This window comes from Wolffia australiana, chromosome 13 (genome assembly GCF_029677425.1).
Source record: "Wolffia australiana isolate 7733 chromosome 13, ASM2967742v1".
NCBI classification, from domain to species: Eukaryota; Viridiplantae; Streptophyta; class Magnoliopsida; order Alismatales; family Araceae; genus Wolffia; species Wolffia australiana.
The window spans coordinates 3,237,501-3,257,500 of NC_135847.1; the positions used below are offsets into that span (position 1 = coordinate 3,237,501).

General features: G+C 42.1%; 1 protein-coding gene and 1 long non-coding RNA gene across 3 annotated transcripts; both read right to left on the bottom strand.

The window, feature by feature from the left end:
- Positions 1 to 3,397: 3,397 nt before the first annotated feature.
- Positions 3,398 to 6,122, bottom strand: LOC144711130 (uncharacterized). The gene is made up of 3 exons (XR_013583472.1): positions 4,502 to 6,122; positions 3,796 to 3,898; positions 3,398 to 3,673 (listed from the first exon to the last, which is right to left on the bottom strand). It is a non-coding gene; the product is annotated as an uncharacterized LOC144711130 (long non-coding RNA).
- A 559-nt stretch (positions 6,123 to 6,681) lies between these two features.
- LOC144710870 (65-kDa microtubule-associated protein 6-like) lies at positions 6,682 to 13,681 on the bottom strand. 2 transcript variants are annotated; one of them, XM_078584708.1, is made up of 12 exons: positions 12,927 to 13,681; positions 11,736 to 11,939; positions 10,616 to 10,873; positions 9,647 to 9,862; positions 9,408 to 9,563; positions 9,157 to 9,316; positions 8,511 to 8,662; positions 8,317 to 8,404; positions 8,128 to 8,201; positions 7,957 to 8,031; positions 7,518 to 7,873; positions 6,682 to 6,975 (listed from the first exon to the last, which is right to left on the bottom strand). In XM_078584708.1, the coding sequence occupies exons 1-11, from the start codon at positions 13,011 to 13,013 to the stop codon at positions 7,520 to 7,522; spliced, it is 1,824 nt and encodes a 607-aa protein (XP_078440834.1). In that variant the 5' UTR covers positions 13,014 to 13,681; the 3' UTR covers positions 6,682 to 6,975; positions 7,518 to 7,519. The 2 variants fall into 2 exon arrangements, with proteins under 2 accessions (XP_078440834.1, XP_078440833.1); XM_078584707.1 differs by having other exon boundaries at positions 6,682 to 6,978.
- Between the last annotated feature and the right edge of the window lie 6,319 nt (positions 13,682 to 20,000).

Genomic DNA, 20,000 nt, shown 5'->3' on the forward strand with positions numbered 1-20,000 from the left:
ACTACTTAGGTTGCTTCCAGGAACACCATGAATGATCTTAGTTAAAGCTAAACAGCTTTCGTAGATCCAGGCACAACAAGCGTTTTTAGGAGTAGATACAAAGGTAGCTTGCGGCTATTAATGTCCGAGAAGGTTATTGAAGAGGTGATGTAATACGACCTGCCGGGATCGAGCGGCTCGCGTTAACACCACAAGGAGTGGAGGACAGAGCGACGTAGCGGCAGCACGGGACGAAGGCTTCGGTGATTCGGTGGGCCCGGCTTTCGGTAGAAAATGGTTGATGACGGTGATGATGTCAACACGTCTCCGGAGTGATCTCGACGAAGAAGTGAGATGACGTCGACACCCTCAAGCTGCAAATCTTGGATCTCTAAGAAGCGCCCTCGGAGTAATCTCGACGAAGACGCAGTGATGATTCCGAAGAGTTGCTCAGCTTGAATCTTTAAGAACGGCCTCGGAGTGATCTCGACGAGGTCGCAAGGAGTGATCTCGACGTGAGAATGCATAGTGATGACTCATGGAGTAATCTCGACGTGAGGAAGCTAAGAACTATCTACGAACGCAGCAGCATAAGGCGGCTGCATGTATATCCTATCGGAGGGGGCCTCGGAGGATAGCTACTTACGAAGCCCGTAACTAGAGAGTCCTAACTAAGTAGGCTTGTGACTTGGGAGGGTTCTAGCTAACTACAAGTGGACGGTAACGGACGAGGGTATCGGCAACGGCGGGTCGTCAACAAGTCCTCGGAATGATCTCGACGAAGAAATGTTGACAACGTCAACCATTGAGAACTGTAAGTCTGGATTCTTCTGGATTCATCCCGGAGTGATCTTGACGGGGCGAATGAAGATAACTGGAGGGTTTCGAGCGTGTCATGGCGCTAAGTAGGCAGAGGAGACCGGGGGCGGCCTAGGCGACGGAGAGACCTGAGCCGGCAAGGATGACTCAAGGCGGCCAATGGAGTCGGCGATTGACGGTGGGTGAGGTCGAGACAACCAGGCCGGGCGTGGTGGCCAGGGAGCTGTGTTGGGGCCTTGGCGACTCGGGAGGCCGTCGGGGCCTTGGCGGCCGAAGAGGTCCTCGGGGCCTTGGCGGCGGCGGAGGCCGTCGGGGCATTGGCGGCCGCGGAGGCCGTCAGGCCGGCATTGGCGGCCGCGGAGGCCGTCAGGAGGCCGGGGCAGGCGTGGCTCCAGTTGTGGCGGCCATGGAGTCGGATATCCCTGAAGGTAGCAGCGCTGACGGAGACGGTGCCGCCGGCGAGGACGGCGGCAGTGCTCCGGCGAGGAGAATGGGGCAAGAACCCTAACCCCCAGTTCTTGATGGCAATTTTGTAATTTTTCAGAACTTCCCAAAAGTCACAAGAAATTCTAAAATACTCCTAAAATGCCTAACTACTCAATGGGGCTACATTGAGAAAATCCTTTTCAATTTCACCCACTTTATTACAAAGGGCAAACTTCCTTTTATAAGGAATAATTATGCCCAAATCTGTTAGGGGAGATACAAACAAACAAAACAAAACAACCAAAAAACAACAGAAAAAGATATTTTCCTTGAGGCATGATGGTCCCCCATCAAGAGGTAGTTTTTGGCTTTCGTATTTCGTCTTTTGGTATCTGATAATCTCAATTTTAGGGTTAAAATTCGTCGTTGGTGATTGAGATTATTCAATAAAAATATATTTAACCGTATTTAAAAATACATAGTTAGTGGTGAGTACAGATCATCTCCATAGGGAACAATGATAAAGGAATTACTTTCTTAAACTAGTGATGATGAATGAGAGGATTGACAAAAATACGATTCAAGGATAAGAGCTAGTGATATTGATTAATAAGTACTTAATTTATATGTTAATTTAACTTTAAAAAAAGAGTAAGTGATTATGACAGACACAATGATGAACAACAGTATGAACGAAGATAGTGGTTGGATGTGGAGTGGTACGATGGCAATGATAGACAGACGAGAGAATAGGGACGTAAGTAAGTGAAGTGATAAATGAAACGTTGATAAAAAACTATAACTATGATAACGATGATGTTGGGAGAGAAACAACGTAAGGCGAAGACACTTACCTTAGATCCTTACATTTTGCTAGGATCATGGTGATTTGCGAGTGCCGGTAAGCCCCCCTCTTCTCTTATGTCTCTTCCCACACACCCAAGACACCAAGAACACTCTTGATGGATCTCAAAACTCACTATCTTTCAATCAGCCCGCAAAAGTAGGAAGCAAGTTCAAGATGAATTTTACAATGATCCAGGCCTCTATTTATAGATCAGAGGGAATGGATAGAAAGAGGAGTGGAAGATCGAAAGTTATGACCGTTGGAAGTTGAAGAAATTTGGGGTTATATCACGGTGTGGCCCGAACTTTTTCGAAAATTCGAGTTACAGCCCTTACTTTTTTTTTGCCGCAACACAGCCCGAAGTCCCATTTAGTCCGCAGCCTGTGACGTGGAGTCTACGTGGCTGCCAGGTGGAGTTCCGGCCGAGTCCACCTAGGCGGAATCCACGTGGCAGCCACGTGGATTCCACGTCACAGCGCGATTTGAAGAAAGAAAGATTTTAGCCCGCCCAATGTGAGTCACCCGGGAGAGAGCTGAGAAAGGCGACGAAGGAGAAGGAGACGGTGGAGAAGGAGGAAGAAAGGGCGCGAGGGAGAAGGGGCTTCTTCTTGGCTACGGGAATCGTTGCGAGCTTCTTCCTGGCTACGGGAGTTCCATGAGGTAGGGTTTCTCTGTTCCATTCATGTAACTTTCTCTATCTCTCTCTAGATTTCATGGTTTACTGCTTTTTTAGCTACGTGTGGGTTGCTTTCTCTCTCTTTAGATGGACATACATTACTGCTTCTCAAAATACCGATGATCTTCTATCTTTATCTTGAAGCCCATATTTTATTGCTCTCTCTTCGATTCATGTAACTTTCTGTGTCTCCCTCAAGATTTCATGGTTTACCGCATTCTTTAGCTACATGTGGGTTTCTTTCTCTCTCTCTCCAGATGGACATACATAACTGCTTCTCAAAATACCGATGATCTTCTATCTTTATCTTGAAGCCCATATGTAACTTTCTCTATCAATTTTAAGATCTTGTTCAATGACTTTTGAAAGTTCTTCTCTCTGTCCCTCTCGTAAATAAAGATTACCCAGGGCTGCTATTAATTTTTAGCATTCTGTTCAGTAACATTTGGAAAATTGTGCAGTCTCTCTCCCTTTAATGAAGACTACCTTGGGCTGTTTGGTTGTCTCTATGTAAAACTTTCAAACTCCATTCTTGCAGCTTTCTCTCATTTTTCACATCTTGTTTAGTGACAGTTGAAAATTTTACGATCTCTTTCTCTCTTAAAGGAAGATTTCCTTGAGCTGCTCTTTTGATTAATAAGACATTGGGAAATTGCAGTCTCTCTCTTAAATGAAGAATCGCTTGGGCTGTTGTTTTTTGTCTCCGTGTAAAACTTGCAGACTAATTGATATGGCCTCATTGAACGCCCGGGGCACATCAAAGGGGGCGGGCAGGGTCGAGCCAAGCAGTCCACCTCCGGGCCACCTCCGGTCCGTGCTGGGCCAACCTCCAGGCATGGTCGAGCTGCATGCTCCCCGTCATTAGCTCTCTGATAAGCTGATAAGCTGCATGCTCCCCGTCATTTCAATGCCTCCTTCACCGTCCCCTGCTCTCACCCAGCAAGAACATATTTTAAATTCAAATTGCCAATCAAGAATAATGTTTAACTTTATTGAAATGCTGTTTATTAATAATAAACGCATGGTGCAATATAGTTGTTCGTCTCACCTGGCACAGAATGCAGCCCGGCTGTGGGGAACTCAGTCTCCTACGTTGGAGTTTTTTATCTGTGGGGAACACAGAATCCAGCCAACTCACTTGCTTTTCTTGCCTGAAAATTTCGGTATCAACCGAGATAGGAAATTTAAAATATGTTTTTCAATAAATTCTCAAACGACATAGGTGCATATCTAAAAGCGTTAAATGAAAGAGAATAAAATAAAGGCAGGTTCACATCTGTAGGAGGAAAATTAATGTTCAACTGTAATGCGCCTTGGCCAGATCCTGGGGCTGTAAAATTTCAATAGCAGAACTAAGTTATCGTTCATCGACCAGCTCAGAAATCTGCGACTGGAGAAAATCCTTAGTGACTGCTCAAATAAAGATGAGATTTCAGAATCGCAATCAGATGTACATCATCAGTCGTCTAGGAAAGGCAGGAGAAGTTATTCTGAGGTGTTTCTCCTTTTTTGATTGATTCTACTTTCTTTTGGAGGGCTTGGCGTTCCTCAAGGTAATTTCTAGAAACAACATCTTCAAAGGTGCTCGACAAACCATGGGAGATTTATAATCTTTCTTTTACCTATATTACTGCAACTGAATAGAAATGAGGATAAAAAATGAGAAAAATAGCATGAAATATCCGTAAAGAGCAAGAAACTGATGCTTGGAACAATGAAAAAGCAACATGAAAGGGAATTGTGGCAAGAAAGACCTTCTTTCGTCCGGCGGCTAATAGATCCGTCGTGTTCTCATTTCTTTCCATTAGATCTTGCAACATAGGCCAAGAGGGAACCAGGGGGTCAACGATTCAATCCTCACAAGAATCTGCTCTGCAAAGAGACTCACCAATTAAAGAAGCAAGAAATTGAATCCTGAAGCAACCTAAATCCATGACGACCGCAAGAGAAAAGGCACAGATCTACCAAGAGAAAAGGTGACGCGGAAAGAAGGCGTCAAACCTAGGACGAATCAAACTAAGAAGCAAAACAGTCAAAGATGAATCTGTTCATCAACAGATCCATCCGCCGGATAACTGTACTGCTTAAAATAAATCTTGATTCAAATCACGAGAAACCAAATTTCCAACAGAATTTGACAAAAAAGCATATGAAAACAAATTCGGTGTGTCTGGAGAATTGATTTCTTGGCAAATTGAAGACAATGCTCCGATCTGCGGGAATTCTTCTTCCCCCCCTTCTCCTTCATGCGAGAGTTCTACAGAGAGAGAGATTGAAATTTGAGATCCAGTCAGTCCGCAGTCTACCATCACTCGTGGATCAAAGCAAAAAAGAATCGGCGAGGAAGAAGAATTGAAGATCAAATTTCAATGAAGCCTAGAACAGCAAGCGCAAATGAACGAATGGGTATGGAAGAGCATGAATTTAGCTCGCCCATCTCCTTTTTATCCCAGGGCACCTCCGTGGCCCGAGAGCAGGCGTTGATGACGGTGTTGTAGGTGAGGACCGTCGGCGCGACAGAATAGGGCGGCCGCTTCAGCCGATCGAGGAGGGCAAGGGCGAGGGCGTGCTCACAACGATTCCGGCGCCGACGGCGTTGATCAGCGCGGAAGCCCCTTCTCCCTCGCGCCCTTTCTTCCTCCTTCTCCACCGTCTCCTTCTCCTTCGTCGCCTTTCTCAGCTCTCTCCCGGGTGACTCACATTGGGCGGGCTAAAATCTTTCTTTCTTCAAATCGCGCTGTGACGTGGAATCCACGTGGCTGCCACGTGGATTCCGCCTAGGTGGACTCCGCCGGAACTCCACCTAGCAGCCACGTAGACTCCACGTCACAGGCTGCGGACTAAATGGGACTTCGGGCTGTGTTGCGGCAAAAAAAAAGTAAGGGCTGTAACTCGAATTTTCAAAAAAGTTCGGGAACCGTGATATAACCCCAAGAAATTTTAACCTTTAATTTCTTCTCTCTCCTCATCAATGTCATCAGTTTCGTTCCTGTTAAGAAGTCAAAGCACTTGGTATTCTGTGGCCTTTTGTATTCTGTGGCTTTTCATATTCCGTGGCTTTTTGTATTCTATGTATTTTCGTATTCCATGGCTTTTTGTATTCCGTGGCTTTTCGCATTCCGTGCCACATGTATATGACAAAAGGACAAAAAATAAAGAAAAAAAACTCTTTCTCGACGCTGACGTGGCGGCGTATCGGCGCGCCACGTCACCCTATGCCATAAAAAACCAAAATACTTAAAATTTTATTAAATAAAATAGAAGCCCAAAAAATACGTATGAATATATATTTTGACTCAAAAAAATCATATCTTTCCAAATTTAATATCAAATAAATCCAAAAAATTATATTTTGTCTCAAAAGTTATATTCTTTTATAATATATTGTTAGAAAATTCTTTAAAAATACAAAAAATTCAAAATTTTGTTCTAAAAATAGATTTAATCATTTTAAGCTTGATAACGTGCAAATATGAGTAATTTAATGCATTAAAAACTCATAAATATGATAATGTAAGGCACTAGAAATGAATGTTATCATTGTCCTAAAAGGCTATTATAGAGGCAGCTTTTGGCTATTACCCAAGAAGGTTTTGCACATGGAAATGATATTAATATCTATATAAAATTAAATACTTAATTATAATGCAGGGATGCCGACGGGCAGGTTGTCCCAAGACAAAAAATGGTCAGTGTGCAAAATCGGGGTGGAAATTTGCACCGAGACGAACAAACGGGACAAAAAATCCATCCCGTCCGCATCCCTGCGTTGATTCTGGACGTCGGATGGACGAAGATCCTGTTCATCGTCCATGTCCCATACAATCCGGAACTATATACCTAATTCACCTCTAAGAGTTTCTGCTAGCATCTAGAGACCAACACTAACAGTGTAGATATAACAATATAGGTAAGAGTGAAAGGGCAGAGAAAGTGATAGAAACGCCAAAATGAAACAAAAAGAGAGGGTGAGAGAGAGAGGGAGAGAGGAAATCTCAAATTTACATGCGTACACTGATACATTTCTGACAAGGACATGTCAACAGAAGTATGTTCTCAACTCCCACAATGATCACAAGCCAAGGATAATCTTGGGATGACATTAACGCATCAAAGTTAGACTACTGCATATCTACAAATCGTAAAGTCAATCCACATCTCTAATAAAAAAATCAGAGAAATATCAGCCTTACTTCTCCCTTCTCTTCCATTTCTTAACCTCCAGATACTTCTGCATCAAACGTCATTTAATGAATTAGAGAGAGAGAGAGAGATAGATACAAATTGATTGTGAGAGAGGGAAATAGAGAGTGGATATAGAGCTAGAGATGCAGATAGAATTGGAGATAAAACTCGAGATAGAGTAAGAGGTAGAGGAGATAGCATTAGTGACAAAGATCAACATTGAGGTAGAAATAAAGGATGGAGATAGAGATATCTAGAGAGACCGATAAAGATATATATACATAGAGACTGTCAAAGATAGACTAGGAAATGTGAAGCAAGCGCTAGAGATATAGATCGTGATGTAATAGAGATAGAAAAAGAGATAAAGCTAGAGCTAGGTATATAACTAGAGAAGATATATAGAGAGAGCTAGCAATAGAGATTGAAAGGAAAGAGAGATTGAAAGATGGTGATAGATTAGTGTGACAGAAAAAAGAGATTACAGGTACAATTAGAGATAGATATAGAGATGTAAATAAAGGTAGAAAATGAGATCTAGCTAGGACTAGAGAGAGAGAGAGTTTCCAAGATAAATGGAATTACCATCAGGCAAGAGGAGGAGATCCGGGCTCAGAGCCGCTGATCGAAGCAAAGGAAGAAGAAGTGTCCTCCTTGGACATGGCCACATAGTTCAGCGGCGCCGCGGAAAAACGCCTCGTCTCCCTGAAGAAGGAATTCTGTCGGCCGGAGTACGATCTTGGGGTCATAACATCCGGTGTGGCGCTACCGATAGAGCTCCGGCGAGGCCCTGGAGTCATAGACCCGTTCAAATACCCATTTCCCCTGTGATTCCCATTTGAGGTCCTCCTGTTGAAGCTCCCTGCCCGGTTTGGGCTTCCCTTGTAACCGTATAGCGCATCCTTTTCTGCAAGTAGAAGTCCCACCAGCTTCTTCTGCTCCTATAAGTATGAAGAACAGATAAAAAATTAAGTTGATGAGGCAAGAGCAGCAGACTTTCAAACTGTATTTCTTTATTACTCACTCGATGTCTCTTTTTGTCTTCTTCCTTCTGCTGTCGCGTGAGTTTGTACTCCTCCAAGATAGAAACCAAACGAACCTGAGATGGTAGCACTGATTAGTTCAAGGTTAACAATGGAACAGAGAGATAAATGGGCAAGAGAGAGAGAAAGAGAGAGAGAGAGAGAGAGAGAACCCCGTCATAGAGGAAGGGCCTCTGCCTCTCGTCCTCCCAGGCAAGCGTCTTCTTCATCAGCATGTCCATCATGGCTGAAAACATGGAACGTTCCAAACATTAAAACAAGAAAAAAAACCCAAGAAAGAGCTCCAAAACGACCAAAGAATAAAAAATCCGACCCATAAACTGGATCAAACATTTAAATACCAGGAATCTTGCCGACCAAGGCGCGGGCCAGCTCAGCCCGTCTGAGATTCAAATGCACTCCTCTTCCCGTGCTGAACCTGCTATCATCCTGCAAGGAACAAGCATTAACAATAGGCATGAAGTTAAAAGAATAAAATAAATAGTGACAAAATAATTAATTGAAAAAGAAAAGGATAGGAGGAGAGTTGCCTTGCCTGGTTATAGTCCTCGAGCCAATTTTCCTCTTCACAGGCCGAAACCCACTTGGCAATTCGATCCATGATGTCCTTCCTGCTCAAAGACTCCTCCTTAGCTTTCTCAATCTGCTCCTCCATGTTCGCCAGAAGCTCCGAAGGATCCACAATCCCTGAACATCGTTCGTTTTCAAAAGAAAAGTGAAAGAGAGAGAGAGAACAAAAGAGTGACAGAGAGACTAAGAGAGAAAATAAAAGAGTGACAGAGAGACTGAGGGAGAGAAAGATAGAGAGAAAAAAGGGTTTTATTTATTCAAAGCTTAAACGTAAATTGTCAGAAAAAATTCAGCAGAGAAAGAGAAGAAAAGAGTTACCGAGAGAGAATGAGAGAGAGAGAGAACAATGGGTTGAGAGAGAAGAGAATAGGAGACTGAGAGGACGACAAAGTGAGAAAGAAACATAGAGACTGAACATTGTAGGTTTTAGACTCAAATAGAAATTTCCAAAAAGGTTGAAGAGCTAGGGAGAATGAGGGAAAGAGAAAATAATTGAGTGACAGACAGAGATAAGGAGACTGAGAAAAGAGAATGATACAGTGGCAAAGAGACTAACCATCCTTGGATCGTAAAACATAAATTTCCAAAAAAAACAGTTGAAGAATTCTCACCAGAATCAATGAGCGCAACAGCTTTCTCGGGGGACGTGCTGCTGTCAGGCTCGATATGAGCCCACCGACAAATCTCCTCCAGCTCTGCCCTCTTCTTCAGCACCAGATCCTTCATCCGGCTTGCCTTCACTTTATTCAACCTCTCCACCTCTGCCGCCGTCTGCACTCAGACCACGAAAAAACCACACCAATCACCATCAATGAATGAAGTAAAACCCATCTCGAGTTCATTGAGAGCACCCAGGCCAGACCTGCTCAATCGACTCCAAAGAGAGAGCCCCAATCTCTTTCAGCTCGCGATCTGTCGATCCAACAACAGATCCCAGCCGTTCAAATCGTCCCCGTTCATCCGGCTCTGAATCCATCAAGCTCCACAGCTCGAACAGCGCAGTCATGTTGATCCTCAACTGGATTTCACTTGAATATATATATACAACGAGAACAAAATGGGAAATAAAGGCAAGCTTTGTTTTCTTTGTGGATTACTTACCTTCTGAATGCGGGCAGATTTCTCTGTCTCGAGGTCGAGGATGACCTGTTTCAGGCCCTCCAGAGTACGGTCACTGATGTTGGTGGATTGACCTGGGTCAGACTTGTGAAGGCTCGGGTGGACCTGGTTAACAGTTTGGGAGAAGTCCATCCCGAGAACATTGCATAGACTGTGCACTTCGCTGACGTATTCCAGGACTTTGTTGAGACGCTCTGTCTGTAGAATGGCCCAGTCCAATTACCATTAATTATAAACAGCCCAGAAGTATTTTTCAGAGCAAAAAAAAACAGCCCAGTAGAGAAAGAATTTGAGAGGCAGAGTAAATTATCCAAAAATATAAGAAAGTAAAATTATGCAAAATAAAACGGAGAGGACAGACTTGTTAAGAAAGAATTGACAAGTCCCAATTAAATTTCCCAAAAATAGAAGGCAGTACAGATAAAGATCATAATTTGAAATTTAAAAAATAGAAGGGTCGTCCCAGTTGGGAAAGAATTAACACCTCAAAAATTAAACTCCCCGAAAATAAAAGAAATTAAATCACGACCATATTTTTGATATATCAAAACAGAATACAGCCCAGTTATGAAAAAATATACAAGGCACAATTCAATTTCCCGTCAATAGAAGAAACTAAAGAATCATGACCAAATTTTGAACTATAAAAAACAGAAGTAACTTTGAGACGGCCTTGTTCTGTAAGAATGAAAAAGAAAGGTAAATTTCCCGGAAATGGAAGAAAATTAAAATAATGAACAAGTTATGAAATATTAATACTGAAGAGACAACCGCCTTAAGAAAGAATTTAAAAGCCACCATTAAATTTCAGGAAAACAAAAGTAAAATAATGATCATAATGTTACACGTTGGGGACAAAAAAAATGAGAAAGTGGAGGAAAAAGAGAAGAAATCTTTCAAATGTCGACTTGGGGCATGGAACGTGACTTCTTATCATGCAAGATAAACTACCTTCTCTTTCTGCAAAATCTGAAGCTGGGCCTGACAATCGCCAATTCTTCTCAGAGAGAGATCAAATTCTTCGAGATCACAGGATGATGATGGAACATCATTTGAGAGATCACCGTCTGATATTTCAGACTTGATCTTCTCAATCTGAGATTGAATCTCTCGCAGCTGTTTGAGCCGTTCCTTCTTCCTTGCTCCAAGCTCCTCAAGAAGCGGTGCCACCGCAGCCAACTGCTCCTTCAATGACAACGTCTTCTCTCTCTAAGGGCATCAAAATCAATTCAAATTATGCTATTTCCCCAAATATAAAAAAACCCAGAAAATATTCAAGATAGATGAGAATTTGAAAGAATACTTTCTCCCTTGACAGGGATAAAAGGCATTTGCCACTGACGAATTTGAAACTTTGACACGAGAGAAATAAGATTACGTTTGAAGGTTGGAGTTGGACGACCACAAAGAACTCATAATCATCATCCCCATTGTCATCATAGTTGCGGATGATTGGTGAGGGTGATGATGACTCTTCATCTTTATTTTCACCCTCACTCACCTATGCCAGGATGACAATGACAATGGATGGCAACTATTATTTATAAATCGTCTCTTCCCAAAATGTGACTCTCTCTCTCTCCCTGGACTTTATCAGCGTCCAGCATGATAATGACAATGATGACGCGTCGAGAATGTCCTTGTCATTGTCATGTTGGATGCCGAAGGAGAGGAAAAAACTTGGAATATTGTCATCGTCATCAAGGGTACTGAACCCTAATGAAAAACAGTGCATTGTCAATCAACCATTGTCACTGACCACACATCCCTGTCATTTCATCACTGTCCTTGTCATTATAATACCCAAATTTCACCATCTGCCTTTGGTACAAGAGGATGAGAAGATGATGACAAAACGATAATGAAATGATGCCAAGACAACAGCATGATTTGGAGGTGTGACGACGACAGCGACAAAGATTAGTTATAATTCATCATCATTAGTTATATTTCTTGGACGACAAACCTGAAAAGGAACATGCAAAACAGACTAAAGAACCTCATTAAAAGCTAAAATATATAAAAAAATCCAGAAAGATCCTAAAAAAAAGGGCATAGTCAACAACTCTACCTGCGCCTGAGGCCTGTGCTCTCCGAGGGATGCCTGCAGTGCTGCCATCTCAGCTTCTTTGGCTGCCACCTGTTGGTGGAGTCGAGCCCGCTCTCCCGCCGACTCATTAACCTTCCTTTTGTAAACCAGCAAGCATTCCCTCTCCAGTTCGTACAACATCCGTTCTCTCTCGGCTTTGCCTTCCCCGATCTCTGCCCATATTCTCTGATTATTTTACCCAGAGATAAAGATTAATAAGAGCACCCAAAACTCTAAATAATTTAATAATTAATCAGCATGGTTCTAACAAACCAATAGGTCAGGTTAAAGACTCACGACGAGTAATGCATGATGTTCCACATTTCACACCTTAATATTTAAGTGGATGAACACAAGAGCCAATTAAAAGAGAGTCTTTGGATGTCACATGAAGATTGGCTACAGTCGGATAATCCATCTCCCAGAGATAATCCATCTCTCATGATGAATCCACATTCTCTGACTCATTCCAGGAGATGAATATTGAAAAGAGCATGAAACTCCAAATAAGAAGTTTTCATTACTCAATCGAAACTGTTGTTGATTAATCAGAAAAGCATAATTCTGAAGAAACATATGGCCTTTACCACTCACTACGAGTAATGCATGGTATTTATAGATTTGTATTTAGACGAACGAATGAGCGCATTAGCGCGCAAAGCGAAACAGAGTTTGAAACGAGATTTTCTGAATCTCACATGATGAATCGGTCGTAGAAATTTGTATTTCACAGAACGAAAAAAATGAACAACAATTTATACGGGAAAAACTGGTTAAGGGTTAGAGAGGCAAAATACGAAATTATGAGAACTTACTGCAGCGAGTTAACTTTCTTCCACCGATAAAGTAGAACTTGTCGATTCCAGAATTTCCGAGCAAGTAAAAACCAAACGAAAACTTTTCGGAAATAAACGAGGAACCCGTGAACCACCGCCGGAGGAAGAAACTACGAGAGAAAAGCCCAACAATCGAACCAAAAAAGAAAAAAATTCTGAAAATTAGTGAGCAGCCGCGAACAATTAAAGTCAAGAACGAGACAAAAACCGAACAAAAGCGACCAGCTCGCCAATTCAAACCAGACGAATGTCTGCCCTCAGTGGAGACTACAGCTCCACAAAAAACCCACAACAAACTTTTAGAGAGAGAAAGAAACAAAGAAAGAACAACAAGCACCTCAAGCTCTCCAACCAGCGCTCCACAGGAAGCCTGCAAGTTCATCCCAGACGAAGCCTGACCTCCCAACCCCGCAACCACTTCCATTTCCCAGAGAGTAAGAGAGTGGGTAAGAGAGATATAGACAGATAGAGAGAGAGACGAGAATCAAAGAACTCCTAGGAGGGTTTCCCTCAAGAAAATCGAAGTGGGTTTGAATCTTCTTGCAAACTAAGCTCGAGTAGTTCTTCAGAACCCAACATTCCTGCAAATCGAAGACTACGCATTTGGCCAAACAAGCTCAAACCCTTCTCTTCTGTCCTCGAGGGTAGCAGTAGAGAGAGAAAGGAGAAGATGGGGAGAGAAAGAGAGAGACCCGTGATGAGAAATCTTAAAATAGTACGCCCCAACACGAAAGCAAGAAGTTTAGAAGCTCAGAGAAGGAGGAAAAGGAAGGTCTACGGACAAGAAGGGCAGACCCAGATGAAATTTTCCCCACAACCCATAAAAAACTGAAAATAAATACTCCAGCAGATAGAGCCCGTTCGTCTACAGGAGACGTTTGATCGCGGGTTGAAGACGATCTCTTGGGTTTTACACTCTCTCTGGATCTTGGGTTTTTGATTTTGACCCTGATCTATCTGTCTTCGACGGTGTTCTTCTCTTCTTTCTCCAATCATTGATGAAGGCGGGCCGCAGTCTGCCAGCTCAGTAGAGAGCTGGGTTGGCTTGATCTTCTTCGCTAGTCATCTCCAGGTCTGCGGGGGGTGAAGGGTTCGTAATAAAAGCTATCTCCTTGATGATAATGCCCTTGTGCGCTTGGCATCTAGCTTTCTCTCTCTAGCTGGCTGGCATCCTCTTCTGCTGGTCGTGGGTCCTTTGCAAATTCTAAATCTGACCATCCGTTCGTGTCTCGTTTTCTCTCTCATGATCCCTTCTTGCCCTCTCCCTCCCGACATTTAGTACGTGCTCATCCCTTGCCAACGGAGGTTCCCCACAAAAAATAATCCCATGTTTCTCTCTAGTCTCCCTCTCTCTTTCTTTCCTTCTCTCTCTAGTCTCCCTCTCTCTTTCTTTCCTTCTCTCTCTAGTCTCCCTCTCTCTTTCTTTCCTTCTCTCTCTAGTCTCCCTCTCTCTTTCTTTCCTTCTCTCTCTAGTCTCCCTCTCTCTTTCTTTCCTTCTCTCCCTAGTCTCCCTCTCTCTTTCTTTCCTTCTCTCCCTAGTCTCCCTCTCTCTTTCTTTCCTTCTCTCTCTAGTCTCCCTCTCTCTTTCTTTCCTTCTCTCTCTCGTCTCCCTCTCTCTTTCTTTCCTTCTCTCTCTAGTCTCCCTCCCTCTTTCTTTCCTTCCCTCTCTAGTCTTCCTCTCTCTTTCTTTCCTTCTCTCTCTAGTCTCCCTCTCTCTTTCTTTCCTTCTCTCTCTAGTCTCCCTCTCTCTTTCTTTCCTTCCCTCTCTAGTCTCCCTCTTTCTTTCTTCTCTCTCTAGTCTCCCTCTCAATTTCTTTCCTTCCCTCTCTAGTCTCCCTCTCTCGTTCTTTCCTTCCCTCTCTAGTCTCCCTCTCTCTTTCTTTCCTTCTCTCTCTAGTCTCCCTCTCTCTTTCTTTCCTTCTCTCCCTAGTCTCCCTCTCTCTTTCTTTCCTTCCCTCTCTAGTCTCCCTCTCTCTTTCTTTCCTTCTCTCTCTAGTCTCCCTCTCTCTTTCTTTCTTTCTCTCTCTAGTCTCCCTCTCTCTTTCTTTCCTTCCCTCTCTAGTCTCCCTCTCTCTTTCTTTCCTTCCCTCTCTAGTCTTCCTCTCTCTTTCTTTCCTTCTCTCTCTTGTCTCCCTCTCTAGTCTCCTCTCTCTAGTTTCCTTCTCTTCCCACTCTCTCTAGTCTCCCGCTCTAGTCTCCTTCTCTCTCTAGTTTTCTTCTCTCTCTGGTCTCTCCCTCTATTTCTTTCTTTCTCTCTCCAGCTCCTTTTCTCTCGAAAATATCTCTCTAGTCTCCCTCTATCTTTCTTTCCTTCTCTCTCAAGTCCCCTTTTCCCTCGAAAATATCTCTCTAGTCTTCCTCTCTCTTCCTTTCCTTCTCTCTCTAGTCCCCTTTTCTCACGAAACTATCTCTCTAGTCCCCCTCTCTCTTTCTTTCCTTCTCTCTCTAGCCCCATTTCTCTCGGATATATCTCTCTGGTCTCCCTCTTTCTTTCTCTCCTCTCCCTAGTTCCCTTTTCTCTTTAGTGTACATCTCTCTCTCCTCTCTCTAGTGTCCATCTCTCTCTTCTCTCTCTAATGTCCATCTCTCTCTCACCTCTCTCTAGCCTCTCTCCTTCTCTCTAGTTTATTTTCTCTCTAGTGGCTCTCTAGTTTACCTCTCTCTCCTCTCTAGTCTCCTTTTCTCTCTAGTGTCTCTCTAGTCTCCCTCTCCCTCTAGTGTCTCTCTAGTCTCCCTCTCACTCTAATGTCTCTCTTGTTTCCCTCTCTCTCCTTCTCTCTAGTCTCATTTTCTCTCCTGTGTGTCTCTACTCTCCTCTCTAGTCTCCTTTTCTCTCTAGTGTCTCTCTAGTCTCTCTCTCTCTCTCCATCTCTCCAATCGCCTTTTCTCTCTAGTCTCTCTCTCTCCTTCCCTCAAGTCTCATTTACTATCTAGTCTTCCTCTTTCTCCTCTTTCTATCATAGATGACCCAAAATTTGGGGAATTTTGAGGAAGGTTGCCCCTTTCTCAAAAGGCCTTTAGTCCCTTTCCTCATTAGATGTTATAAATGGGATGGCTCGTTGGGTGTAGAGATGAAGATGATTGGAGGCCAAAGTGGAGTCCACTTGAAAATTTCTTTAAAATGCAAAAGAATTATTTCAGGTGCAGAGAGGGGGAGAGAGAGAGAGACCAGAGAGAGAAGGAGACTCTTGATATCACTCACCACCATATCCAGTTTCCTACTTGCTTCATATGGAACAAAAGAAGGGAAAATAATTAGCTAGAAATGAATATATATATATAGATAAATGTACATATAGATATCTACAAAACGGGATTAGAAAGGATATCATGACTTGGAAACTACAAAGTTCAGCTTGCCAACTTGGGAGCAAGTAACCTCCAAGTGAACCAATGGGATTATCACATTAAAAATTATGGGGCAATTGAATATTAACAAGGAACCCAGAAAAAAGTAGGATATCAAGAGTTGGAAACTCCAAAGTTAGGTGCGCCGAGTTGGGATTGATGGATGGATATATAGATGGATAATTGGATAGATGGATGGATTGATAGATGGATAGATAGATATGTAGATAGATATGTAGATAGATGGATGGATAGATAGATGGATAGACAGATAGATATGTAGATAGATGGATAGACAGATGGATAATTGGATAGATGGATGGATAGATAGATGGTTAGATAGATGGATAGATAGATAGATATGTAGATAGATAGATTGATGGATGGATGGATGGATGGATGGATAGAGAGAGAGAGAGATGGATAGATAAATAGATATGTAGATAGATATATAGATAGATAGATGGATGGATAGAGAGAGAGAGAGATGGATAGAGATAGATAAGATAGATTAGATAGAATAATGAGTATAATTATTTACTAGGAGAGTGAAGCGGGTTAAGGGTATTCATCCCGGATAAACTGCCATATTGAAAAATGCGGTGGAATTATAAAGATGCCGTGCCAGCAAAGCATCCTCTTCGACCGACATTGACTTGTATTTGGTTTGGTTGTTGAGGGACCGCGCCGCCATCTATTTTACTACCTCGTCGTCACCACCGACGGGCACGTAGCAAGGGGGGGTAGGAAGGAGACAGGCGAACCAAGCAAGCTGGCCAAGAGAGAGGAGAGAGAGCGAGGGAGATGAAATGAAAGAGAGAGGAGAGAGAGAGAGAGGAAAGGAAAGAGAGAGAACGAGAGAGGATATGAGAGCTAGAAGGAAGAAAAGAAAGAGAGGACGAGAGAGCTACAAGGAAGAAAAGAAAGGGAGAGGATGAGAGAGCTAGAAGGAAGAGAAAGAAAGAGAGAGGACATGAGATCTAGAAGGAAGAAAAGAAAGAGAGAGGATGAGAGAGCTAGAGGGAAGAGAAAGAGAGAGGACGAGAGAGCTAGAAAGAAGAGAAAGAAAGAGAGAGGATGAGAAAGCTAGAAGGAAGAGAAAGAAAGAGAGAGGATGAGAAAGCTAGAAGGAAGAGAAAGAAAGAGAGAGGATGAGAAAGCTAGAAGGAAGAGAAAGAAAGAGAGAGGATGAGAAAGCTAGAAGGAAGAGAAAGAAAGAGAGAGGATGAGAAAGCTAGAAGGAAGAGAAAGAAAGAGAGAGCATGTGAGAGAGAGGGGGAGAGAGAGAGAGAGAGGAAAAGAAAGAGAGAGGCTGAGAGAGCTAGAAGAAAGAGAAAGGAAGAGAGAGGATGAGAGCACTAGAAGGAAGAGAAGAGGAGGAGAGCGCTAGAAGAAAGAGAAGAGGAGGAGAGAGCTAGAAGGAAGAGAAACAAATAGAGAGGATGAGAGAGCTCGGAGGAAGAGAAACAAAGAGAGAGGATGAGAGAGCTAGAAGGAAGAGAATGATCGACAGAGAGAGAAAGACAGAGCAAGAGAAGGAGGAGATAGAGTAAGTGAGATAATGAGAGAATGAGGGGGATAGAGGAAGGCAGAGCAAGAGCGAATCAAAGAGAGAAGCAAGTAGGGAGGAGAGAGAAAAATGAGAGAATGAGGGGGATAGAGGAAGGCAGAACAAGAGCGAATCAAAGAGAGAAGCAAGTAGGGGGGAGAGAGAGAAAGTGAGAGAATGAGGGAGAGAGAGATAGAGAGAGGAAGACAAAGCAAGAGAGAGAAAGCAAGAGTGGGAGGAGAGAGAATAAGTGAGATAATGAGAGAGAAAGGGTGAGAGAGTGTGAGAATGAGGGAGACAGAAAGACAGAACAAGAGAGAATGAGGGAGAAATAGAGAAAAGCAACAGAGGGAGGAGAGAGAGAAAGTGAGAGAAAGTGAGAGAAAGTGGGAGAGTATTCTCCAGGACATATCTTCCAGATGCTTTGAGGTAGGTTCGCCAGTTGAACTGCCAGTAATTTTTTTGTCGCAGATACAAAAAGTACAGAATACAAGACTACTGAGAGAGAGAGAGAGATAGGTAGATAAATAGAGAGAGAGAGAGAGAGATTCTGCCAATTTGAATATGGGGACCCGTTTCTCTTTAACAACATTATTTTGACTGTTCAATGAGACAAGGTAGCAGGAAAAGATGATTGTAAGTATTTTTGTCGGATTACTTATCCCAGCATCACATTAAATCCGCCATCGTCTTAACTCAGAAGAATGAATATGAACAAATTTAATCTTGACCAACATGTGAAACGAATTATTGCAGCGACTGTTGACAAAAAAAACATTCAGTTTGAAGCATATTGTTGATGTTGATTGACATTTTTCTCTTAATGATAAGGAACGAAGGACAATGTCTCCCATTTCGCTTGTAACTTGCCTTCTAATCTCAGATAATCGTAGATCCCAAAATGACATGCCCAGAGGAGATGCTTTTAATACGACTGTTGAAATGTTTGTAATTGATTCAAAATATATACTTGCCATGATCTCTCTCTCTCTCTAGGATGAACCAAAGACATCATGTGTAAGAAGATTAGACCCAGATGCCGCCGCAACTTCCCTTCGTCCTACTGTTAGCAGTGGATAAGGACGAATCTAAGGGTGTTTCTATCTATCTCTTTCGCTGTCTATATCTCTCTCTGTATATTTTTCTCCGTCTCTCTCTCTCCCTCCCTCTCCCTCTCTCTCCCTCTCTTTCTCACTCTCTCTCTCCCTTTCTCTCCCTCTCTCCCTCTCTCCCTCTCTCTCTCCTTATCCCTTTCTCTCTTTCCCTCTCCCTCTCCCTCTCCCTCTCTCTCTCTCTCTCTACATCTATATCTCTATCTCCATCTTGATATCAATCTTTTGCTCTATCTGTAAATTTTTCTCTATCTGTTTATATCTATATCAATTTCTGTCTTTATGTATATATCTATATATCTCAATCTATATTCATATATAATTTTATCTCAATTCAAATTCATATATCTCCATCTATATCCGTTGCTATATCTATATCAATTTATCTATCTATAATATCTATATCGATATAATATATCTCTAATGTTTATATCAATGCCTATATATATCTGTATTGATATTATGTATATCTAATATATATTAGATATATCTATATATATCAATACCTATAACTATGTCTGTATCAAATATATCAAATATACCTATATCTATACCTATGGCTATGTCTATATATGTATCTGTTGTATCTATATCTTTATATATCTATATCCATATCTATATCTATATCTGTATCCATGTCTATCTATACATATCCATATCTATATCTATATCCATATCCATATCCGTATCTATATCTATATCTATATCCATATCCATATCCATATCTATATATATATCCATATCTATATCTATATTTATAGCTTTAGATATATCTCTATCTATAGCTTTAGATATATCTATATCTATAGATTTAGATATATCTATCTTTATCTCCTCTCCCAGATATTCCTACTATCTTACTTTGTGGCTGTCTCATCACTTTCTTTCTCTACTCTTCTTTCTAAACTTCTTTTCGCCTCCTTCCCTTCTCATGCCGCAAACATTGAAAGTGTGTTAGAGTTTGGATGGTCACTCCTCTTTGGTAGGTCATCATCAAACACTGTCCAATGTGAAATAACGATCATAATAACCTAGTATTCAGTCGTTGTCAGCCAACCGTTAATTACAGTAATCGTTTATTTTAAACGGTGGTTCAGTTGCTTTCCAAAATGACAATTGATTGAACTTTAATGCGTTGGTCATGGTCACTACTTTACATAAAAGTCACCATTTAGTGAAATAATATAAAAGAATGTTACCAATAATGACTCAAAACTTTACTAGTAGCCTAAGCTTCGTGCTATGATTAAAAATCTCGAAAATTTCCCTCAGAAAAACTATTGGACATCTTTTTTAATGGGTATGTCATTTCGCCTTTTAAATTGGATTACCGAACCAAACGGCATTATCTGCACTCACCCCACATCAATATTCTAATAGTTTTGTCTGCGATTCCGTTACA

Coding starts and splice junctions, on each gene's coding strand:
- LOC144710870 (XM_078584708.1), bottom strand. CDS start 13,013: ATGGAAGTGGTTGCGGGGTTGGGAGGTCAGGCTTCGTCTGGGATGAAC. Junction 8,202..8,316: donor CTTGGTCGGCAAGATTCCTG/GTATTTAAATGT, acceptor CCATGTTTTCAG/CCATGATGGACATGCTGATG. Junction 7,874..7,956: donor AAGACAAAAAGAGACATCGA/GTGAGTAATAAA, acceptor TCATACTTATAG/GAGCAGAAGAAGCTGGTGGG.